At 48.2% G+C, this 17,529-nt stretch overlaps 1 protein-coding gene across 1 annotated transcript in view; it reads right to left on the reverse strand.

Annotated features, from left to right (window-relative positions):
* Positions 1 to 17,529, reverse strand: part of LOC119973781 (plexin-C1-like) — a 102,725-nt gene that overhangs the window by 59,961 nt on the left and 25,235 nt on the right. Inside the window, exons 2-3 of the mRNA XM_038812205.1 lie at positions 7,716 to 7,856; positions 2,114 to 2,248 (exon numbers count right to left, since the gene is read on the reverse strand). Coding sequence (XP_038668133.1) covers positions 2,114 to 2,248; positions 7,716 to 7,856 — 276 coding nt within the window. The remainder of the gene's footprint in view (positions 1 to 2,113; positions 2,249 to 7,715; positions 7,857 to 17,529) is intronic.

Raw genomic sequence — 17,529 nt, forward strand, 5'->3', positions numbered from 1 at the left:
TGTTTAGGCGTCATTATGTAACAAGCTGCTTATTGGTAATGTGCTCTAGTCCATGAGACTCACCAATAAGCAGCTTGTTACAAAATGGGAACCAAGGGAAAATTCTCCACCGTTTGGAGTTCTACCTAACACTAATGTGGTTGTTGGGAGGCCAATCATTTCAGTTGAAGAAAACTGCTGGAGTTCCTCAATGTAGTGTCCTACGCCCAACCACATTTAACTACTTCATTTTATTTTCTATGGGCGGGATCTAACGGTCACGTTGCGCCTGAAAAGCAGCATGGTGCAACATGAACGGTGGATGCCAGGAAATCCCACTTGCGGGATCTTCCCAACTTGCCACACTTCGCGAGATCTAATGGATCTTGCGAGACTTTGTGATGTGAATCCCACCCATTGTGGGTGGGATCACTTTCTGGCAAATCGGCATATTAGAGTGAGACAGCTAGTCTCACTCTAATATGCGTTCCCGAGGTTTAACCAGATGTGGGATCTTACTCCCTCGCCTTGGAGACCTCGGGCAAGAGTTGTTCAGAGCTGGTTTCCACAAACGGGGACCAGATGGAACGGCACTCGAGTGGGTCTCCCAGGGAATTAAAGGCCCCCAGGTGCATGTCCTCTTGGCAGGGTCGTACCCTGACACTGGGCACACGATTGCATTGCCAGCCTGGCACCTTGGCAATGCCACCAGGTTGCCAGCCTGGCACTGTGATGGTGTCCAGGTGGTGCTGCCAGGGTGCCAATCTGGCAGTTTATGCACGGAGGTCATTGGCCGGGGTGTGCTCTACACAGTTGTGGGAGAGTGCGGGGCAGGGGCTGGAACCCCCTTATCTTGATTTGGGGCTGGGGAGGATAGTATGGGGGTTACGTTGGGTGCTCGAGAGATCGGGGCATAATTAAAAAATGGCATTCCAATCTCTTGCTGCACTGAAAAGTTCCGGTGAATGGAGGACCTCAGAATGGAGCAGAAAACGGGGGTTAGTGCGGCGTCCTTGGGGAGTTCCCCGCTGAGGCTCCCAACCGACCCGGATGGGTGTTAGATAGTGGGGTGTTTCTCGGCGCTCTGTCCCCATTCGGGAAGATCGCGCCCTATGTTGCCCTTCTTTAACAGCTAAACCTTCCTGAACACAGCTTCCCCTCAACTCACTGAGAGATCTGCATCATCCACATCTGTGTAAAGAATACTCAATCAGTGAGGGTCAATCTGTGGAACAGACTCTTCAAGCACACAGTAGAAACTTTTAATATTGTTTCATTCAGAAAATGTAACATATTGGGATGCAGTATATAAATCATTTGAGACATGACACGCATTGAATGTTAGCATATGAGTGACAGGTGCCTTTAGATTATATACATAGTATATATTATATAGTGGGTATATACACAATGCACCCTTACATGAAATACTTAATTCTTACTGATCCCAGAAAAAAGCTTATTGAGTTTATATATGTCATTCTTTTTTCTATACTTTTGCATTTATAGGTCGGAATTTTCCGACTGTTCGGATTCTCTGTTCCCGCTGGCAGCGGCATGGGGTGGCTTCAATGGGAAATCCCACTGACAAACGGTGGGAGTATAGAATCCCTCCACCAGCAAAAGGAACGACGCCGAGAAACCCACGGCTGGGAGACCAGAGAATCTAGCCCATAACTTTGCTTTTCATTCTCCTGAAGATAGAAAAGGTTGAATAAAACTAATAATAAAAACGTAAAGATTACTGTTATAGGCTAGTAACGCCAAGAATAGGAGTTAAAATCTCACTTTAAGAATTTGGTTTAGATTTCAGTTTAAAACTATCAAAATAAATAATTGCTGGATTATCATTAAAACCCACTGATTCATAAATGTCCCTTTAGGGAAGGAACCTGCCATTCTTACCTGGTCTGGCCTATGTGTGACCCTAGACCCATATAAATATGACTGAGTCTAAAATGCCTTCTGAAGTGACCGAGGAAGATACTCAGTAATACTAAACAATGACAAGCAGCTAGAGATGGACAACATAAGCCAACTTTGCCAATGATGTCCACATCTCAAGAATAAATTAAACAATTGAACACAAGGTGTGAATGCTATGATAAACTGTACAAAGAAATCATGAACTTACCTCCATATCAGCTGCTAGATACAAGTAATTTGGATCCAATGCATCAAATGTCACTTTGTGACGAATTGGAGCTTCATTTTCAAATTCATACAGAACGATTGGGCGAATAACGTTCATTTCTCTGTCCATAATCAGCTGCAAAATATAAAGTTAACAAATCTGCCTCTAGTCACATCGCTGTTACTCCCGCTCTGCTACAACAGTGACTCCTATCAAAAGTACTTCATTGACTGGGTAATGAGCTCAGGGGCGTCCTAGGGTTGTGAAAGGTGCTATATAAATGCAAGACTCTTTCTTTCTTAATTATTTTCAAATTTATGAAACAAATAAGGTGCAGGGGAATCAGAAATGGTCAGCTCCAATAATACTGGGGGTGATTGTAAAATATCAGATTACCCATGATTAAACTTGTGTAAAGCACCAAATAGTAATTTGCAGCACTGCCTGCAACCGATGTTGTAAATGAACTATCTGCTGCTCTGTTACTTCACTTTGAGCTGCAACCTGAGGAAGGAGCAGTGCTCCGAAAGCTAGTGTTTGAAACAAACCTGTTGGACTTTAACCTGGTGTCGTAAGACTTCTTACTGTGCTCACTCCACCTAGTTAGAGATTACTGACAATCAATTGCAAATGGGTTTCTCACACATGACATCTGTTCAACCAATCACATGCAGTGTTCGATTTGATGTTCTTTTACTGAATGATTTGGTCATATTTTAGAGAGAGGATCAAGACAGAGTGAGCGAGAAGGGGAGGAAAAGAGAGGAAAATAAAACACTGTGTATCCATATAGTGCTTTTCATTTAATTGGCAAGGAATTGTAGTTTCTGAACTAGAATGACTGTGACAAATGTACAACTTGTGTGCAGTAAACTCCCACTAAGAGCAATGTTCACTTAATCTGTTTTATTGATATTGTTTGAAGGATCAATATTTGCCAGGACACTGAGGAAACTTCATTGTTCTTCTTGGAAATAGCATCCTGGGATATTTTATGTCCAACTGAGGACAGACTGACCTTTGCTTTAATGTTTTATATGAAATACAGCACCCCCAACAGTCAGCACTCCCTCGCAGCAGGAGCATGTCAGGCTGGATTATGTGTCTCTCGTGGGGCTTGAATACACAATCTACTGTCTCAGAGATGAACACTGTTGCTGTCTGGGTGATCCTGAGATCTGGGGCTGGATTCTCCGATTTCCAGGCTATGTCGGGAGGGTCCTTGATGTTTTACGTCAAAAAAACGGCAGTGCCCCAGCACCGATCCTCTGACTGGTGAGGGGCGTAGAGAGTCTACACGCGCCACGTACAACGCCCGGCCTCCATGACAAAAACGGCCGGAGAATTGCTGGGTCCGTGGTCGCGCATGCGCACGGCAACGACCTGCAGCGGTCACGCCGAACAACATGGCGCCAGCTGCGCAGATCCGACCTGCCAGATAGCGCCCACCTGGACACCCTGTCACCACCACCCACCTGGACACCCTGTCACCACCACCCACCTGTCCCCCCGACCCTTGCCGAAGCCCCCTTGGCTAGCAACATGGCTCTGCCTGACTGTGGTGGCGCTGGACATAGTCCACAGCCGCCACGCCGGGTTCTCGGCCGCTGAGACCACACATCACCCATGCGGTCGCAAACCCGGCCCATCGGTGGCGTAGCATCAAGGGAAGGCCTTCAGGTGATGTCCTCAGGCGCCTCCTCGATGACGCCGTTATGGAGCATCCAAAAACAGGCGCCACCCCCGATTCCATCATAAAAAGCGATTCTCCGCCCTGTCGCCAATTACAAAATTGGTGTCGTGGAACGAGAATCCCGTCTGTGGGCTCTCAACCCACAACTCTTAATTTTCCATCTGTTAAATTATCAGAACATAACAGGTCATAGCCGGATTTTAACCCGACGGTGAATTGGTGGCAGGGCATTTAATCAGATAGGAGGGTGCAGGATTGGCATCTTCCCCCATTTTCCAGAATAAGTTTGGAGTGGTAAGGCTCTCGGGCACTAAAGTGCGTTATTATTGCCGACTGATGGGCCCCAAACTGCCACTGCTGGTATTTAAAGAGTGGCAGTTGGCGGCATCACCATGCTGAAAACCTGGGAGCATCCCCCATTTAAAGGCACAGTGCCTGATCACGGACCGGGCATTGGAAAGAAAAGGAGGAGCTGTTGAATGCCACCCCATCCTTACTTCTGAACCATTCCCCCCCCCCAACAACTGCAGTCTGGATATGTGTCCTATCGGGCAAAGGGGGCGGGGTTGCATTGTTAGTAAGGAATGAAGTTAAATTGATGGCAAGATGCAACATAGAATCAGAAGGCATAGAATCTCAGTGGGTAGAGTTGAGGAATCGCAAAGTTAAAAAGACCCTGATAGGAGTTATGTACAGGACCCCTAGCAGTAGTTAGGATGGGGACAGAAAATACATCAGGAGATAGAAATGGTATATAAAAAAGTCAAATTTACAATAATCATGGGGAACTTCAATTTGTAGGTAGACTAGGTTTATGGTTGATCACAAGAAAATAAATTTGTGGAATGTCTAAGAGGTTTTTTTGGAGCAGCTTGTGACAGAGCCTACTAGATATCAGGTAATTCTGGATTTGGTGATGTGTCAGACTTGATTAGGGAACTTAAGGTGAAGGAACCCTTTGGGGACAGTGACCACAATATGATAGAATTTACCCTGTAGTTTGAGAGGGAGAAACTGGAATTGGATGTAACGGTATTACAATTAAATAAAGGTAATTACAAAGACATGAGGGAGGAGCTGGTCAGAGTTGATTGGAAGGGCAGCCTAGCAGGGACGATAGATAGTGGCACAGTAATGGGAGGAGTTTTGGGGGTTATTCGGGAGGCAAAACAGAAATTCATTCCAAGGAGGAGGAAACATACAAAGGGTAGGCCGAGGCATCCATGGCTGACGAGGGAAGTCAAGGACAGCATACAAGCAAAAGAAAAAGCGTACAAAATGGCAAGGATTAGTGGGATGCCAGAGGATTGGGAAGCCTTTAAAAGCAAGCAGAGGACAACTAAAAAAGCAATAACGGGGGAGAAGATGAAATAGGAGTGTAAGCAATCTTGTAATATAAAGAAGATAGGAAGAATTTTTTTCAATATATAATAGGTAAGAGAGAGGCAAGAATAGACACTGGACCACAGGAAAATGAGGCTGGAGAAGTAGTAATAGTAAACAAAGAAATGGCAGAGGAACTGAATAGTTACTTTGCATCAATCTTCATGGAGGAAGACAAGATGGGGATACCAGAACTTCAAGAGAGCTGGGGGCAGAGGTGAGTGTAGTGGCCATCGCTAAGGAGAAGGTTCTGGGAAAACTGAAAGGCCTGAAGGTGGATAAATGACCTGGACTGTATGGACTACAGCCCAGGGTTCTAAAAGAGATAGCTGAGGAAATTGTGGAGGCATTAGTGATGATCTTTCAGGAATCACTGGAGGCAGGAAGGGAACTGGAAAGTGGCTAATGTAACACCCCTGTTTAAGAAGGGAGGGAGGCAGAAGATGGGGAATTATAGGCCGATTAACCTGACTTTGGTCATTGGTAAGATTTTAGAGTCCATTATTAAAGATAAGATTGTGGAGTAATTGGAAGTGCATGGTAAAATAGTACTGAGTCAGCTCGGCTTCGTCAAAGAGAGGTCATGTCTGACAAATTTGTTAAGAGTTCTTTGAGGAGGTAACAAGGAAGTGAGCCAAAGGAGAAGCAGCGGACATGATTTATTTAGATTTCCAGAAGGCCTTTGACAAGGTGCCGCATAGGAGACTGATTGTTGAGAGTCCATGGTGGTAAGGGTACGATCCTGGCATGGATAGAGGATTGGTTGACTGGCAGAAGGCAGAGAGTGGGGATAAAGGGGTATTTTTCAGGATTGCAGCCGGTGACTAGTGGTGTAACTCAGGGGTCGGTGCTGGGACCACAATTTTTCACAATATACATTAATGATCTGGAGGAAGGAACTGAAGGCACTGTTGCTAAGTTTGCAGATTATACAAAGATATGCAGAGGGATAGGCGTATTGAGGAAGCAAGGGGGCTGCAGAAGGTCTTGGAGAGGCTAGGAGAGTGGGCAAAGAAGTGGCAGATGGAATACAATTTTGAAAAGTGTGAGGTTATGCACTTTGGAAGGAGGAATGGAGGCATAGACTATTTTCTAAATGGGGAAATGCTTAGGAAATGCAATGTTAGCATTCATATTGAGAGGGCTAGAATACAAGAGCAGGGATGTACTTCTGAGGCTCTGGTCAGACCCCATTTGGAATATTGTGAGCGGTTTTGGGCTCCGTTCCAAGGAAGAATGTGCTGGCCTTGGAAAGGGTCCAGAGAAGGTTGACAAGAATGATTCCAGAAATGAACAGCCTGTCACATGAGGAACGGTAGAGGTTTCTGGGTCCGTACTCGTTGGAGTTTAGAAGGATGAGGCGGGATCTTCATGAAGCTTACAGGATACTACGAGGCCTGGATAAAGTGGACGTGGAGAGGATATTTCCACTAGTAGGAAAAACTAGAACCAGAGGGCACAACCTCAGACAACCTAAGGAACATTCCTTTTCAACTGGGTTGAGGATGAATTTCTTCAGCCAGAGGGTGGTGAATCTATGGAACACTTTGCCGCAGCAGGCTGTGGAGGTCAAATCACTGAGTGACTTTAAGACAGAGATGGATAGGTTCTTCATTAATAAGGGGATCAAGGGTTATAGGGAGAAGGCAGGAGAATGGGGATGAGTAAATCATCAGCCATGATTGAATGGTAGAGCAGACTCGATGGGCCGAGTGGCCTAATCCTGCTCCTGTGACTTATGGTCCCACAATTGCCTCTGGGGAGAAATCAGCAATTCAATTAAGATTGCTCTCAGAGGCACAGAGTACAATGCTGAGCCAATGGCATCTGATTGGCCAGCGGCTCTAGTGGGATGAGGTTTCCAAAAAGGCCATTTCAGTTCCTGATGACCACCTATTTGCAATGGGCCTTCCCGAATGGAGGCAGCTTGGGGCTCTCGTTGGTTCTCCAGGTGGCTGGTGAGACCTCATTACCAACATTAAATTTCACCATATATGCCTGCGATTGCCTGAGATCTACTCCACAGTAGAGCCATTCCTGTGAGGAATGCTGGGCTGAAGATGTCTCCGGCCTTTCAAATTGTTTGCGGACTCACTGGTGGGGGAACCACAAATATTTTCAAACACAACGCATCAAATCCAAGTCATGTATCATCCCTGTTGCTCTGACTCTCTTACCATCTATATCATAGTAAGAAGTCTTACAACACCAGGTTAAAGTCCAACAGGTTTGTTTCAAACACTAGCTTTCGGAGCACTGCTCCTTCCTCAGGTGAATCACATCATCTCCACATCTCAGACATCTCCACATCATCCATATCATGAGCTCACCAAATTATTTCGAAGTGAAATTATTCATTGACATCTGAAAAAAAAATGATCCCCCTCTCAGAACTGTGGGTCAATTGAATTAACAGATGTTTATGTGCATGGTTCCTTTAACAGAAAGTAGAAAACAATGGTTTCTAGTTGGTTATACTTCATTTTGAACATAAATTTAATTTATCCATAGTTTATTGATTCTGACCTTAATTAATTGTCCATCTTCTGTCCCAAGAAATAGAACAATCCAGTCGTGTACAATCCTGGCCGACACAGACAGCAGTCCAGTGTGTTCAAACACTGTTGTGTTGCGGATTGGAGCTAAGTCTTGATTGATTGCCACCGTCTTGATTGGTTGGTGATAAAAATATATTGCAAAAAGACAATAAGGCTAAAATTAATGTTTAGAGTATTCAGACTTCATTTTGGTCAAACACATTTGAAATGTCAAAGAAAGTTCACAAAGAAGTGAAAGTCAGGGTCATTTAAAAAAAAAATTGAGTACCCAATTCATTTTGTCCAATTAAGCGGCAATTTAATGTGGCCAATCCACCTACCCTAAGCATCTTTGGGTTGTGAGGGCGAAACCCATGCAAACACGGGGAGAATGTGCAAACTACACATAGAACATAGAACAGTACAGCACAGAACAGGCCCTTCGGCCCTCAATGTTGTGCCGAGCCATGATCACCCTACTCAAACCCACGTATCCACCCTATACCCGTAACCCAACAACCCCCCCCTTAACCTTACTTTTTATTAGGACACTACGGGCAATTTAGCATGGCCAATAAACCTAACCCGCACATCTTTGGACTGTGGGAGGAAACCGGAGCACCCGGAGGAAACCCACATGTATAGTGACCCTGAGCCGGGATCGAACCTGGGACCTCGTGTCATGAGGCAGCAGTGCTAACCACTGTGCATGGAACCAGAAGCGGAATAGTGGCAGCAGTGGAGAGGAGAGGCTGTGTGTGGCCTGCAGATGGCGGGGCCTCAGGAAAGTAGCGGGGATGGTTGGAATTCAGGCCTCGGGAAAGTCGGGGGGGGGGGGGGGGGGGGGGGGGGGGGGGGGGGGGTTAAATCTTGGAGGGAAGTGAGTGTGTTTGTATGGGTTAGGATGAGTACGTGCTTGTTACATGATGGATGTATGATGTGGAGATGCCAGCGTTGGACTGGGGTGAGCACAGTAAGAGGTCTTACAACACCAGGTTAAAGTCCAACATATTTGTTTCAAACACTACCTTTCGGAGCACTGCTCCTTCCTCAGGTGAATCTGTTCAGGGAGTGGACCCCCTTCCTATTGTTGTGGGGCATTCCCAGACGGCCTGGTGTGCGCAAGGCGACATTCGTGCCATCTATTACCCCCTGGACCTGGGGCATCCAGGCGATTGTGGAGAATACTTGTTGTCTGGACATCTTGTTAGGCTTCGTCAAAGTTTATATAGTTTTCTGCCGGGCAAACAGGGCAATCGTGACTTGACGGATGGACGTTTGAGCTGTAGCTTGTGAGATGCTGCACATGCTCAAGCCCTGAAATGATCCTGAGGCAGAGATGTTCAGGGCTGTGGCGAACGTATTGGCCAACAAAAGCACCTCCTCCTCCACGAGGTGCCAAGTCAGCAAGGACATGGCACAGGTGCGGCACCATCTCCTTGTGGAAGCGGAGCCGTCTGCCATCTGTACAAAAACCCAGCGACGCCTGTGCATCTTGGGCCACGCTGGCCTTCCCCTATGGGCCCCTCCCTGGTCTGGTGGCCGGTTGGGTCCTCTGGGTGTGGGGCAGGGCCACGCACATGGACTGCCGCCTCAAATCTCTATCAATGCTGCTGCTGCTACCTCTTCCGGAATCTGGCCATCTGAAGCCTGCCAACAGCATCACTGGGGCAAGTTCCACGGGTCCAAGATATCGTCTATTCTGTATAATTCGTCAACGGGAGAGGGCTGGTTAGATCGCAAACCGATCGACACCTACACGGTTCTCGATTTAACGGCCTCGACGTGCTCAAGCTTAAGTGCAACATGGCCATTAAATCATGCCCATTGTCGGTATTTGGAGATTGGAACCACGCAGTATCAAGTCCCTTTTCTGTCAAAAACTATAGTGAAGTTTTAGTTGAGGCTTGTGTGAGTTGTTCTTTATGCAATTCAGACAAAGCAAATCTTTCCAATGGTTTTTTTATAAAAGTGAGAGTGGAGGCTGGATTTTTCGGCCGCGCCGATCACAAGATCGCCATGGATGGGACAGGGACCAAGTAAAGGTCCTTTTACCTCATACGGGAAGGTTCCAGATTCTCTTATCCACACAAAGTTGGGGGCCCCGTAGCCAGTGGCTAGCACAGTTGCTTCACAGCTCCAGGATCCCAGGTTCAATTGTTGGCTTGGGTCACTGTCTGTGCGGAGTTTGCACTTTCTCCCCGTGTCTGCGTGGGTTTCCTCCGGGTCTTCCGGTTTTCCTCCCACAATCCAAAGATGTGCAGATTAGGTGGATTGGCCATGCTAAATTGCCCTTAGTGTCCTAAAAGGTTAGGTGGGGTTACTGGGATAGGGTGGAGGTGTGGGCTTAGGTAGGGTGCTCTTTCCAAGGGCCAGTGTAGACTTGATGGGCCGAATGGCCTACTTCTGCACTGTAAATTCTATGATTATCTATGAATCTATGATTATCTATGAAAATTGGAGCAAATTAGAAACATTTCCCGTCCTGATGCACAGTATAGATAGCGCAGCCAGGCAGGCCAGTGGTGTTAATTCTGAGCTTTGTGTGAGCCTTGTTAAATTCTTGTTTTTACAGGGGAGCAGCTTCTCCCTATGAATTACAGAATTGTTAAGAGAATACAGACTCTGCGACCCTTCTGACACCCGCCCACGACCCACCCACGGGTCACGATCTACACTTTGAAAAACCCTGGTTTACTGGAAGGGGATGCACGTAGACTCCAGAACTGGCGGGGTGGCGGCTTGTTAATGTGGCACATTAGGGATGGTTTGCACAGACTCAGAAGTTGGGAGTGGTGTGGCTTGTGGCTGTTGTCCTCAGCTCTCATTGCAATGGGGAACCATGGCTTGAATTTTCAGGATTGCGAGCGCTCAGCACCGAGAGCTCCGAGGTCCTTGAGGACAAATCTGAAGAGGCTTTCCCACCCGAGATCAAGATTGTTCACTTTCACTATTTGGCACCCTGATTCAACCAGCGCCAGACAGCCTAAAAATTGAGGCTGGGTAGGAAAACGCTCTGAAATGTCTGTTAAGTCGCTAATTTTTAAAAAGCCTTAACAGACACATCAGCGAGCTTTCTGTCTGAGGCCTTGTCCACCCTACCGTGGTATTGCACCTAGATCGGGCCAGGCAGGACCCCGGAGCGAATCACATTCATGCAATATTACATTGCCTGCCCCCCCACCCCCCCGGCCACCTCAGAACCCGCCAGGGAGAAGAGTAAAATCTGGCCCATATGACGGTTTCTGTTTTTGTTCAGGGGCTTGCAGACAGGAATCAGATTCCTGTTGCAAAATGGAAAGGAACCCAGGGACTATGTGGAGGTGCAGCAAAACCACTTTGAGGTCCCCGGGCAATGGAGTCCAGTAAAAATGAAGTAAGATCGGTTCTGTCCGGGAAGGGTATGAGGCAGTGTTGGAGGACGGCTATGCTACGCAATAGAGTCATTTCTTGGAATACACCATCACTTGTTGGTGCCGCTACGGTAGAAAGGATCCAGGTCAGTTACAAAGATCAGAGACCTCATTGCCCAGAAAGTAACTGAAAGCCAATCCTTTCCTTCAGTGCTGTTAAAGGACTGGACATAAACGCGCTTCACATCAAAGTTGGAAGATCGACGGAGTATAAGATAGGAATGCAGACTTTCATAAAGGGAACAGCGAAGGGGGCACAGCTGCATCGTATCTGGCATAACATCAACGAAGGCCAAGTCAAGGGTTCACAACAAACGTCATTCACACTGGCCAAACAGCTTCCACTCATTGACAATGAGCAACTGAAAGATTTTGCAGCACAGCAAAAGACCTTTCGGCCCATCATCACAGGTGATGCCTCTTCAAAGAATGGAGTGCTGAGCTACTTTGGCTTAAAACATCTCCTTCACACCTTAGCACACGAGAGGGCTCAGGCAGAGGAGCTGGAAAGTTTCTGGAAGTTCCGAATGAGTGAGGCGGGCAGCGGCAGAACGGAAAGTGAAGGGGTGAACATCTTCGTCAACGATGGCTGCTTCATGGCACTTTTCAAGAAGATGAAGGAGGAGGAGCTGAGGAGCGAAGGGGGAGTCACAGCAAGCAGTGGGGACATAGACAATGGAGGCAAGAGGAGTGCAGATGCTGGCCAGGAGCAAAGTACTGAGGCCCAGAGTGACAGGAAGAAAAGCGTGCCGAATATTGTGGGAAAGTGGCGAGGTGGAGCAAAGGTAGCCCTCAAGACGGGAATGGTAGCCAAGAAATGCAAGGGTGAAGAAGAGGCAGAGGCGTGTGGAGGTTACGCGTGGGCCAAATACATGGTGGAGGTGAAGAAATATGAGCACAGTAATGCAGCGATGACAATGTCACACGAGTGAGATATTAGGAAATTGAGTACAGAAATGAGACCCCAATGTAGCAGGCAATTTAGAGGATAAACTAAGGGGAAAGAAAACCTGCTAGTACGGAGTCAGAGGGTTACGTCCACACCTGCATTGACCCAGTCAGACTTAAACTGGTTAGTGGGAATATAGAGGATGCCCTAGATTCATTGGCTGGAATCTCCGTAGCCCGAAATCTGGATCGGTGATTGGGCGGAGAATGGGTTCTGACACGGAAATCGGGCAGGTGGCAGTTCGACGCCGGTTTGCCCCCTCCAAACCGGCACCTTCAGGACACGCGCCGTGTGCAGTCGCAAGGCTGCCGGATCATCAGCCGGCCCACCGGTGATGCTCCGCCCCAATGGGCAGATTTCCCGACGGCAGGGGCCACGACTGGTCCCAGCGGTCGGGAACCCAGTGTGTCGCCTGCGGACTGGGTCCAGCACCGTCACATTGTCCATGATCCGTACTGCTGGCCAGGGGGCTTATGCTAACGTTGGGGGAACTGTGGGGGGTGGCCTGCGGGGTCGGGGTGGACAGGTTAGAGTTCCAGCACGGCTGTCGCCATGTTATTTAGCACGTCTGGTGAAGGCCATCAGCCCTGCGCATGCGTGACCCGGAACCCGGCCATTCTCCATGTAATCCGTGGGTGGTTCACGCGGTGTCGTGCTAGCCCCTCACCAGTACCAGAATTGGTGAAGGGTTTGCATTGATTTCCCTGTCATGAACCAGCCGCGGAGGCAAGCTGCCACCGAGGCAAGCTTTGGAAAGAGTGTTCAGAACTAATGTCCCTACCAGAAGAATTGTTTCGTAAATACAAGTATTGCCTTTATCTGCCTGTGACAGTGGCATGAGAGCTGCCTGTTCTGTTACAGTGTTGTTTAATGGGAACTAGTTAAGGTTAAGGTAAAGAAAGTGCGTGTGTTGTTACGGTTGAAGTTTTTAACAATAAATTTAGAATACTCGTGAATTATTTTTCTAATTAAGGGGCACATTAGCCTGGCCAATCCATTTAATGTGCAAACTCCACACAAACAGTGACCTGGGGCCGGGATTGAACCCAGGTCCTCAGCATCGTAAGCAGCAGTGCTAAACACTGCACCATCCATCGTGCCCCCCTACGGTTGAAGTTTAGAAGTTGAATATTGCTTTATTTTCTTGTTTCTTTAAAATATTTTTTATTAAGGCATTTGTATATACATTAAACACAAACCAACACAAGAGTAAGAACAAACATAAATCTCAATTGTAAATAAATAACTAAATGTTCCAACCTCCCCGCCATTCCCTGTTATCCCCCCCACCCACCCCGACACCTCAATTTTCCTTTAAAATGTCGATGAATGGCTTCCATCTCCGGGCAAACCCTTCAACTGACCCTCTTGAGGCAAACTTATTTTTCTGCAACCTTAGGAATTCCACCAGGTCGCTCACCCAGCCCCGGCTTCGGTGGCTCAGAGTCCTTCCACTCCAGCAAAATCCATCTCCGGGCTACCAGGGACACAAAGGCCAAAGCGTCAGCCGCTCTTGCCCCCTGGGCTTCCAGATCTTCCGACACACCAAATATCGCCACTTCTGGACTCGGGGCTACCTTCACCTTCAGCACCTCGGACATTACGTCCGCGAACCCCTGCGGTTTCGGACATGCCCCAAACATGTGAACATGGTTCGCGGGCCTCCCCGCGCACCGCCCATACCTGTGCTCCACCCCCTCAAAGAACCTGCTCATCCTTGCCACCGTCATTTGCATCGTATGTACTACCTTAAACTGTGATGTGGAGATGGGGTGGGCACAGTAAGAAGTCTTACAACACCAGGTTAAAGTCCAACAAGTTTGTTTCGAATCACTATCTTTCGGAGGAAGCACCTGAGGAAGGAGCTGTGCCCCGACAGCTAGTGCTTCGAAACAAATCTGTTGGACTTTAATCTGGTGTTGTAAGACTTCTTACTCTACCTTAAACTGGTTAAGGCTAAGCCCTGCGCATGACGAAGATGCATTAACCCTCATGAGATCCTCCCCCACTACCCACCTCCGTACCTTAGCAATGCAATTCATTATGTCTGGCAAGCGTACCATCCCTGCGCCTCCGTTCATTGGAGCGCATGGGGGCTGGTGGACAAGACGCTGCTGGTGGGGGTGGTCAACTCTGGGTACACTGCGATTGTGGTTTTAGGCCATTTGCCAAACTGGGTGGACCTGCAAATGGACTGGAGGGGCCAGCGCCCGCAGTGGAGACTGGACATAATGCTGTTAGCGGATGAGGAGGTGTGCGAGCGGGCAACAGCCGCCACCGGTGGATATGTGGAACTGAATGATATGGGTGAGGTTTCGGTTGCCACGCTATGGGAGGCGCTCAGCGGGGAGTTCATATCGAATCGGGCGCCTAGAGAAATGGTGGAACGAGCAGAGATGGCAAGGCTGGTGGACGGGATTCTTCAAGTGGAAAGGTACTCGGAACTCCCGGAGGCAGGATTGTTGAAAAAGAGGCAGGAGCTGCAGATGGAGTTTGGGTTAGTGTCCACGGGGAAGGCAGTATGGCAGTAGTGATGGGGCAGTGTGTGAGTATGGGGAGAAGGTGAGTAGGATGCTGGCCCACCAACATACAAAGCAGGAAGGATGAAGGATGGGAGGGAAAGAGTGGTACTGGACCCGGTGGGGATGAATGGGTTTTTTGAGGAGATTTATAAGAGGCTGTATGGATCGGAGCTCCCAGTCGGGGAAAGAATGCTGCGAGTCTTAGACTGGTTGGAGTTCCCTCCAGGCCCACCCTCAGATGCCCACCGCCTTTCTTGCTGCGCCACAGCAGCCACACCTTTTGCGAGCAGTTCCTCCCCCCTGCCCCCACCAAGCAAAACAACAATCCCATCCCCCTCTGCTACACTCACCACCTGGTCACCCTTCCACTGCATTCCCTTCAACTTGCCTGCCCAGCTAGCCTGGCAGCCCTTGCCCAGAGCGCCTAAACCTCCTACACCCCACTGATTCCCCCCCCCCCCCCCCCCCAGCTCGTACACCTCCATAACACAAACAACAATGGAATAAGAAAAAGGTGCACTCACCCTCCACGTTGCCCAAACATCCCTCCACAAAACCCAACAAAACATCTCAACGAAGAGAGGTTCTCCCATCACCAACAAACAAAAGGCAATAAAAACGAAAAAAAGGTAGAGAGAACCAAAATCTTCTCACACTTCTTCCACAGTTCCTCCCTCTCTGCCAGTCAATTGTCTCTTAAAAACTCCATTGCCTCCTCTGGTGTCCCAAAATAATGCTCAAGACCATTGTAAATCACCAAGAGGCGGGCTGGGGACAGCATCCCAAACTTCATCCCCTTCTTGAAGAGGGCAGCCTTCTCTTCTCTCTCCTCTTTGCCAGTTCAGAGTCCAGGTCATAGTACACCCAAAACTCATTACCTTCCCATGTGCACCTCTTCGTCTGGCGAGGCCTCGCAATATCTTCTCCTTGTCGAGGAATTGGTGGAACCGCACCACCATCGCCCTTGGCGGCTCGTTCACCTGCGGCTTCCTCATCAGCGCCTTGTGCGCCCAGTCGACCTCCAGGGGACGGTCGAAGGCCCCCTCCCCATCAACTGCTCCCGCATCTTGGCTATATATGAGCCAACGTCCGCTCACTCGATGCCCTCTGGCATCCCTAGAATTCGTAAGTTTTGTCTCTGGGAGCGGTTCTCCAGATTCTCCATCTTTTCCTTTAGCCACTTCTGGGTCTCCCACATCATTGGGGCAGCAGGGTAGCATGGTGGTTAGCATCAATGCTTCACAGCTCCAGAGTCCCAGGTTCGATTCCAGGCTGGGTCTGTCTGTGTGGAGTCTGCACGTCCTCCCCCTGTGTGCGTGGGTTTCCTCCGGGTGCTCCGGTTTCCTCCCACAGTCCAAAGATGTGCGGGTTAGGTGGATTGGCCATGCTAAATTGCCTGTAGTGTCCTAAAAAGTAAGGTTAAGGGGGGGGTTGTTGGGTTACGGGTATAGGGTGGATACGTGGGTTTGAGTAGGGTGATCATGGCTCAGCACAACATTGAGGGCCGAAGGGCCTGTTCTGTGCTGTACTGTTCTATGTTCTATCCCGATCTCGGCCGCCAACGAGGTAAGCTGCTCCTCGTGCTCCCCCACCACCACCTCCTCCGTCCGAATAGCCTGGCCCTGGGACTTTAGCCTCTGCTCCACCCGATTGATCCCCACTTTTAGCGGTTCCATCACCTTGGCCAGGTCCTCCTGGACTTCCCTCCTCTAATGGCTGAACTTCTCATTTAAGAAGTCCACCAGCTGCTCTGTTGACCACTGGGCAGGCAGGGCTGACCCTTTCTCCTCCGTCATCTTCGCCTGTGGCACACAAAGAATTTCTTGCTTCAACAGTTCCTTTCTTCTCATCTCACTTCTGGTCCATGAATCCATCCACCATCCACCAGAGTTTAACCTTCCTCAATCATCTCCACACCTTTTTCCACCAAAACACTCGGCCAGCAAATGGAGAAATGGACCAAAAAAGCCGTCTCAGGAGGGAGCTGCCAAATCTGCGACCACTTACTCCATGACCGTCACCAGATGTCTCGTTTTCTTTTCTTTCAATAAAGTTGGTTTATAAAATAACCAAGCTCCATATCTTATATTATCACTCCTCGAACGAATGTATCTTTCCGCATTGTCTTAAAACTTAAAATGTTATGGCTCGGGTTTGTCCTCTAAGCCACTGATGAGAGCTGACCAGACGACCGTAACAATGACAAAACGCAGCCTCTTGTTAAATAGCTACATTTGCGTGCTCATGCAGCCAAGGACTGTATTATATTTTACAATCGTTAAGATCCAAGACTTCCACCAATTGCCCTCGCTGGGTAATCGGTATGAAATTTTTTTTGACCGCCTGATATATATATGTATTTGGATTTGTGGTTTGAAAACGCTTGTAAACAAAAATCCAATGCATTGTTTAATTTTCAACATTGAAATCCTGTCCACTTTCAAAGTACGATTTTGTGTGTAGTTTCCCTGTAGTTATGTCCCACATCCGGTTTTCATCACTGAACATGGTTTCCAGACACTTTTAATCTTTATTTTTTTTAGAACTTGCACGATATAGCTGTGGCAGCAGTTAGGACCTCTGGGTCACAGTGTCAGGGATCCGGGTTCAATTCCAGCCATAATAATAATAAAAATAATAATTTTTATCATTATCACAAGTCGGTTTACAGTAACACTGCAATGAAGTTACTGTGAAAATGGGTTACTGTGTGGAGTTTGCACTTTCTCCCAGTATCTGCATGAGTTTCCTCCGGGTGCTCTGGTTTCCTCCCACAATCCAAAGATGTGCAGGTTAGGTGGCTTGGCTACGTTAAATTGCCCTTTAGTGTCCAAACATGTGCAGTTTAGGTGGGATCACGAGGGTGGACCAGAGGAGTGGGCCTAGATGGGGTGCTCTTTCAGAGGGTTGGTGTTGAAT

This window comes from Scyliorhinus canicula, chromosome 11 (genome assembly GCF_902713615.1).
Source record: "Scyliorhinus canicula chromosome 11, sScyCan1.1, whole genome shotgun sequence".
Classification (NCBI taxonomy): Eukaryota; Metazoa; Chordata; class Chondrichthyes; order Carcharhiniformes; family Scyliorhinidae; genus Scyliorhinus; species Scyliorhinus canicula.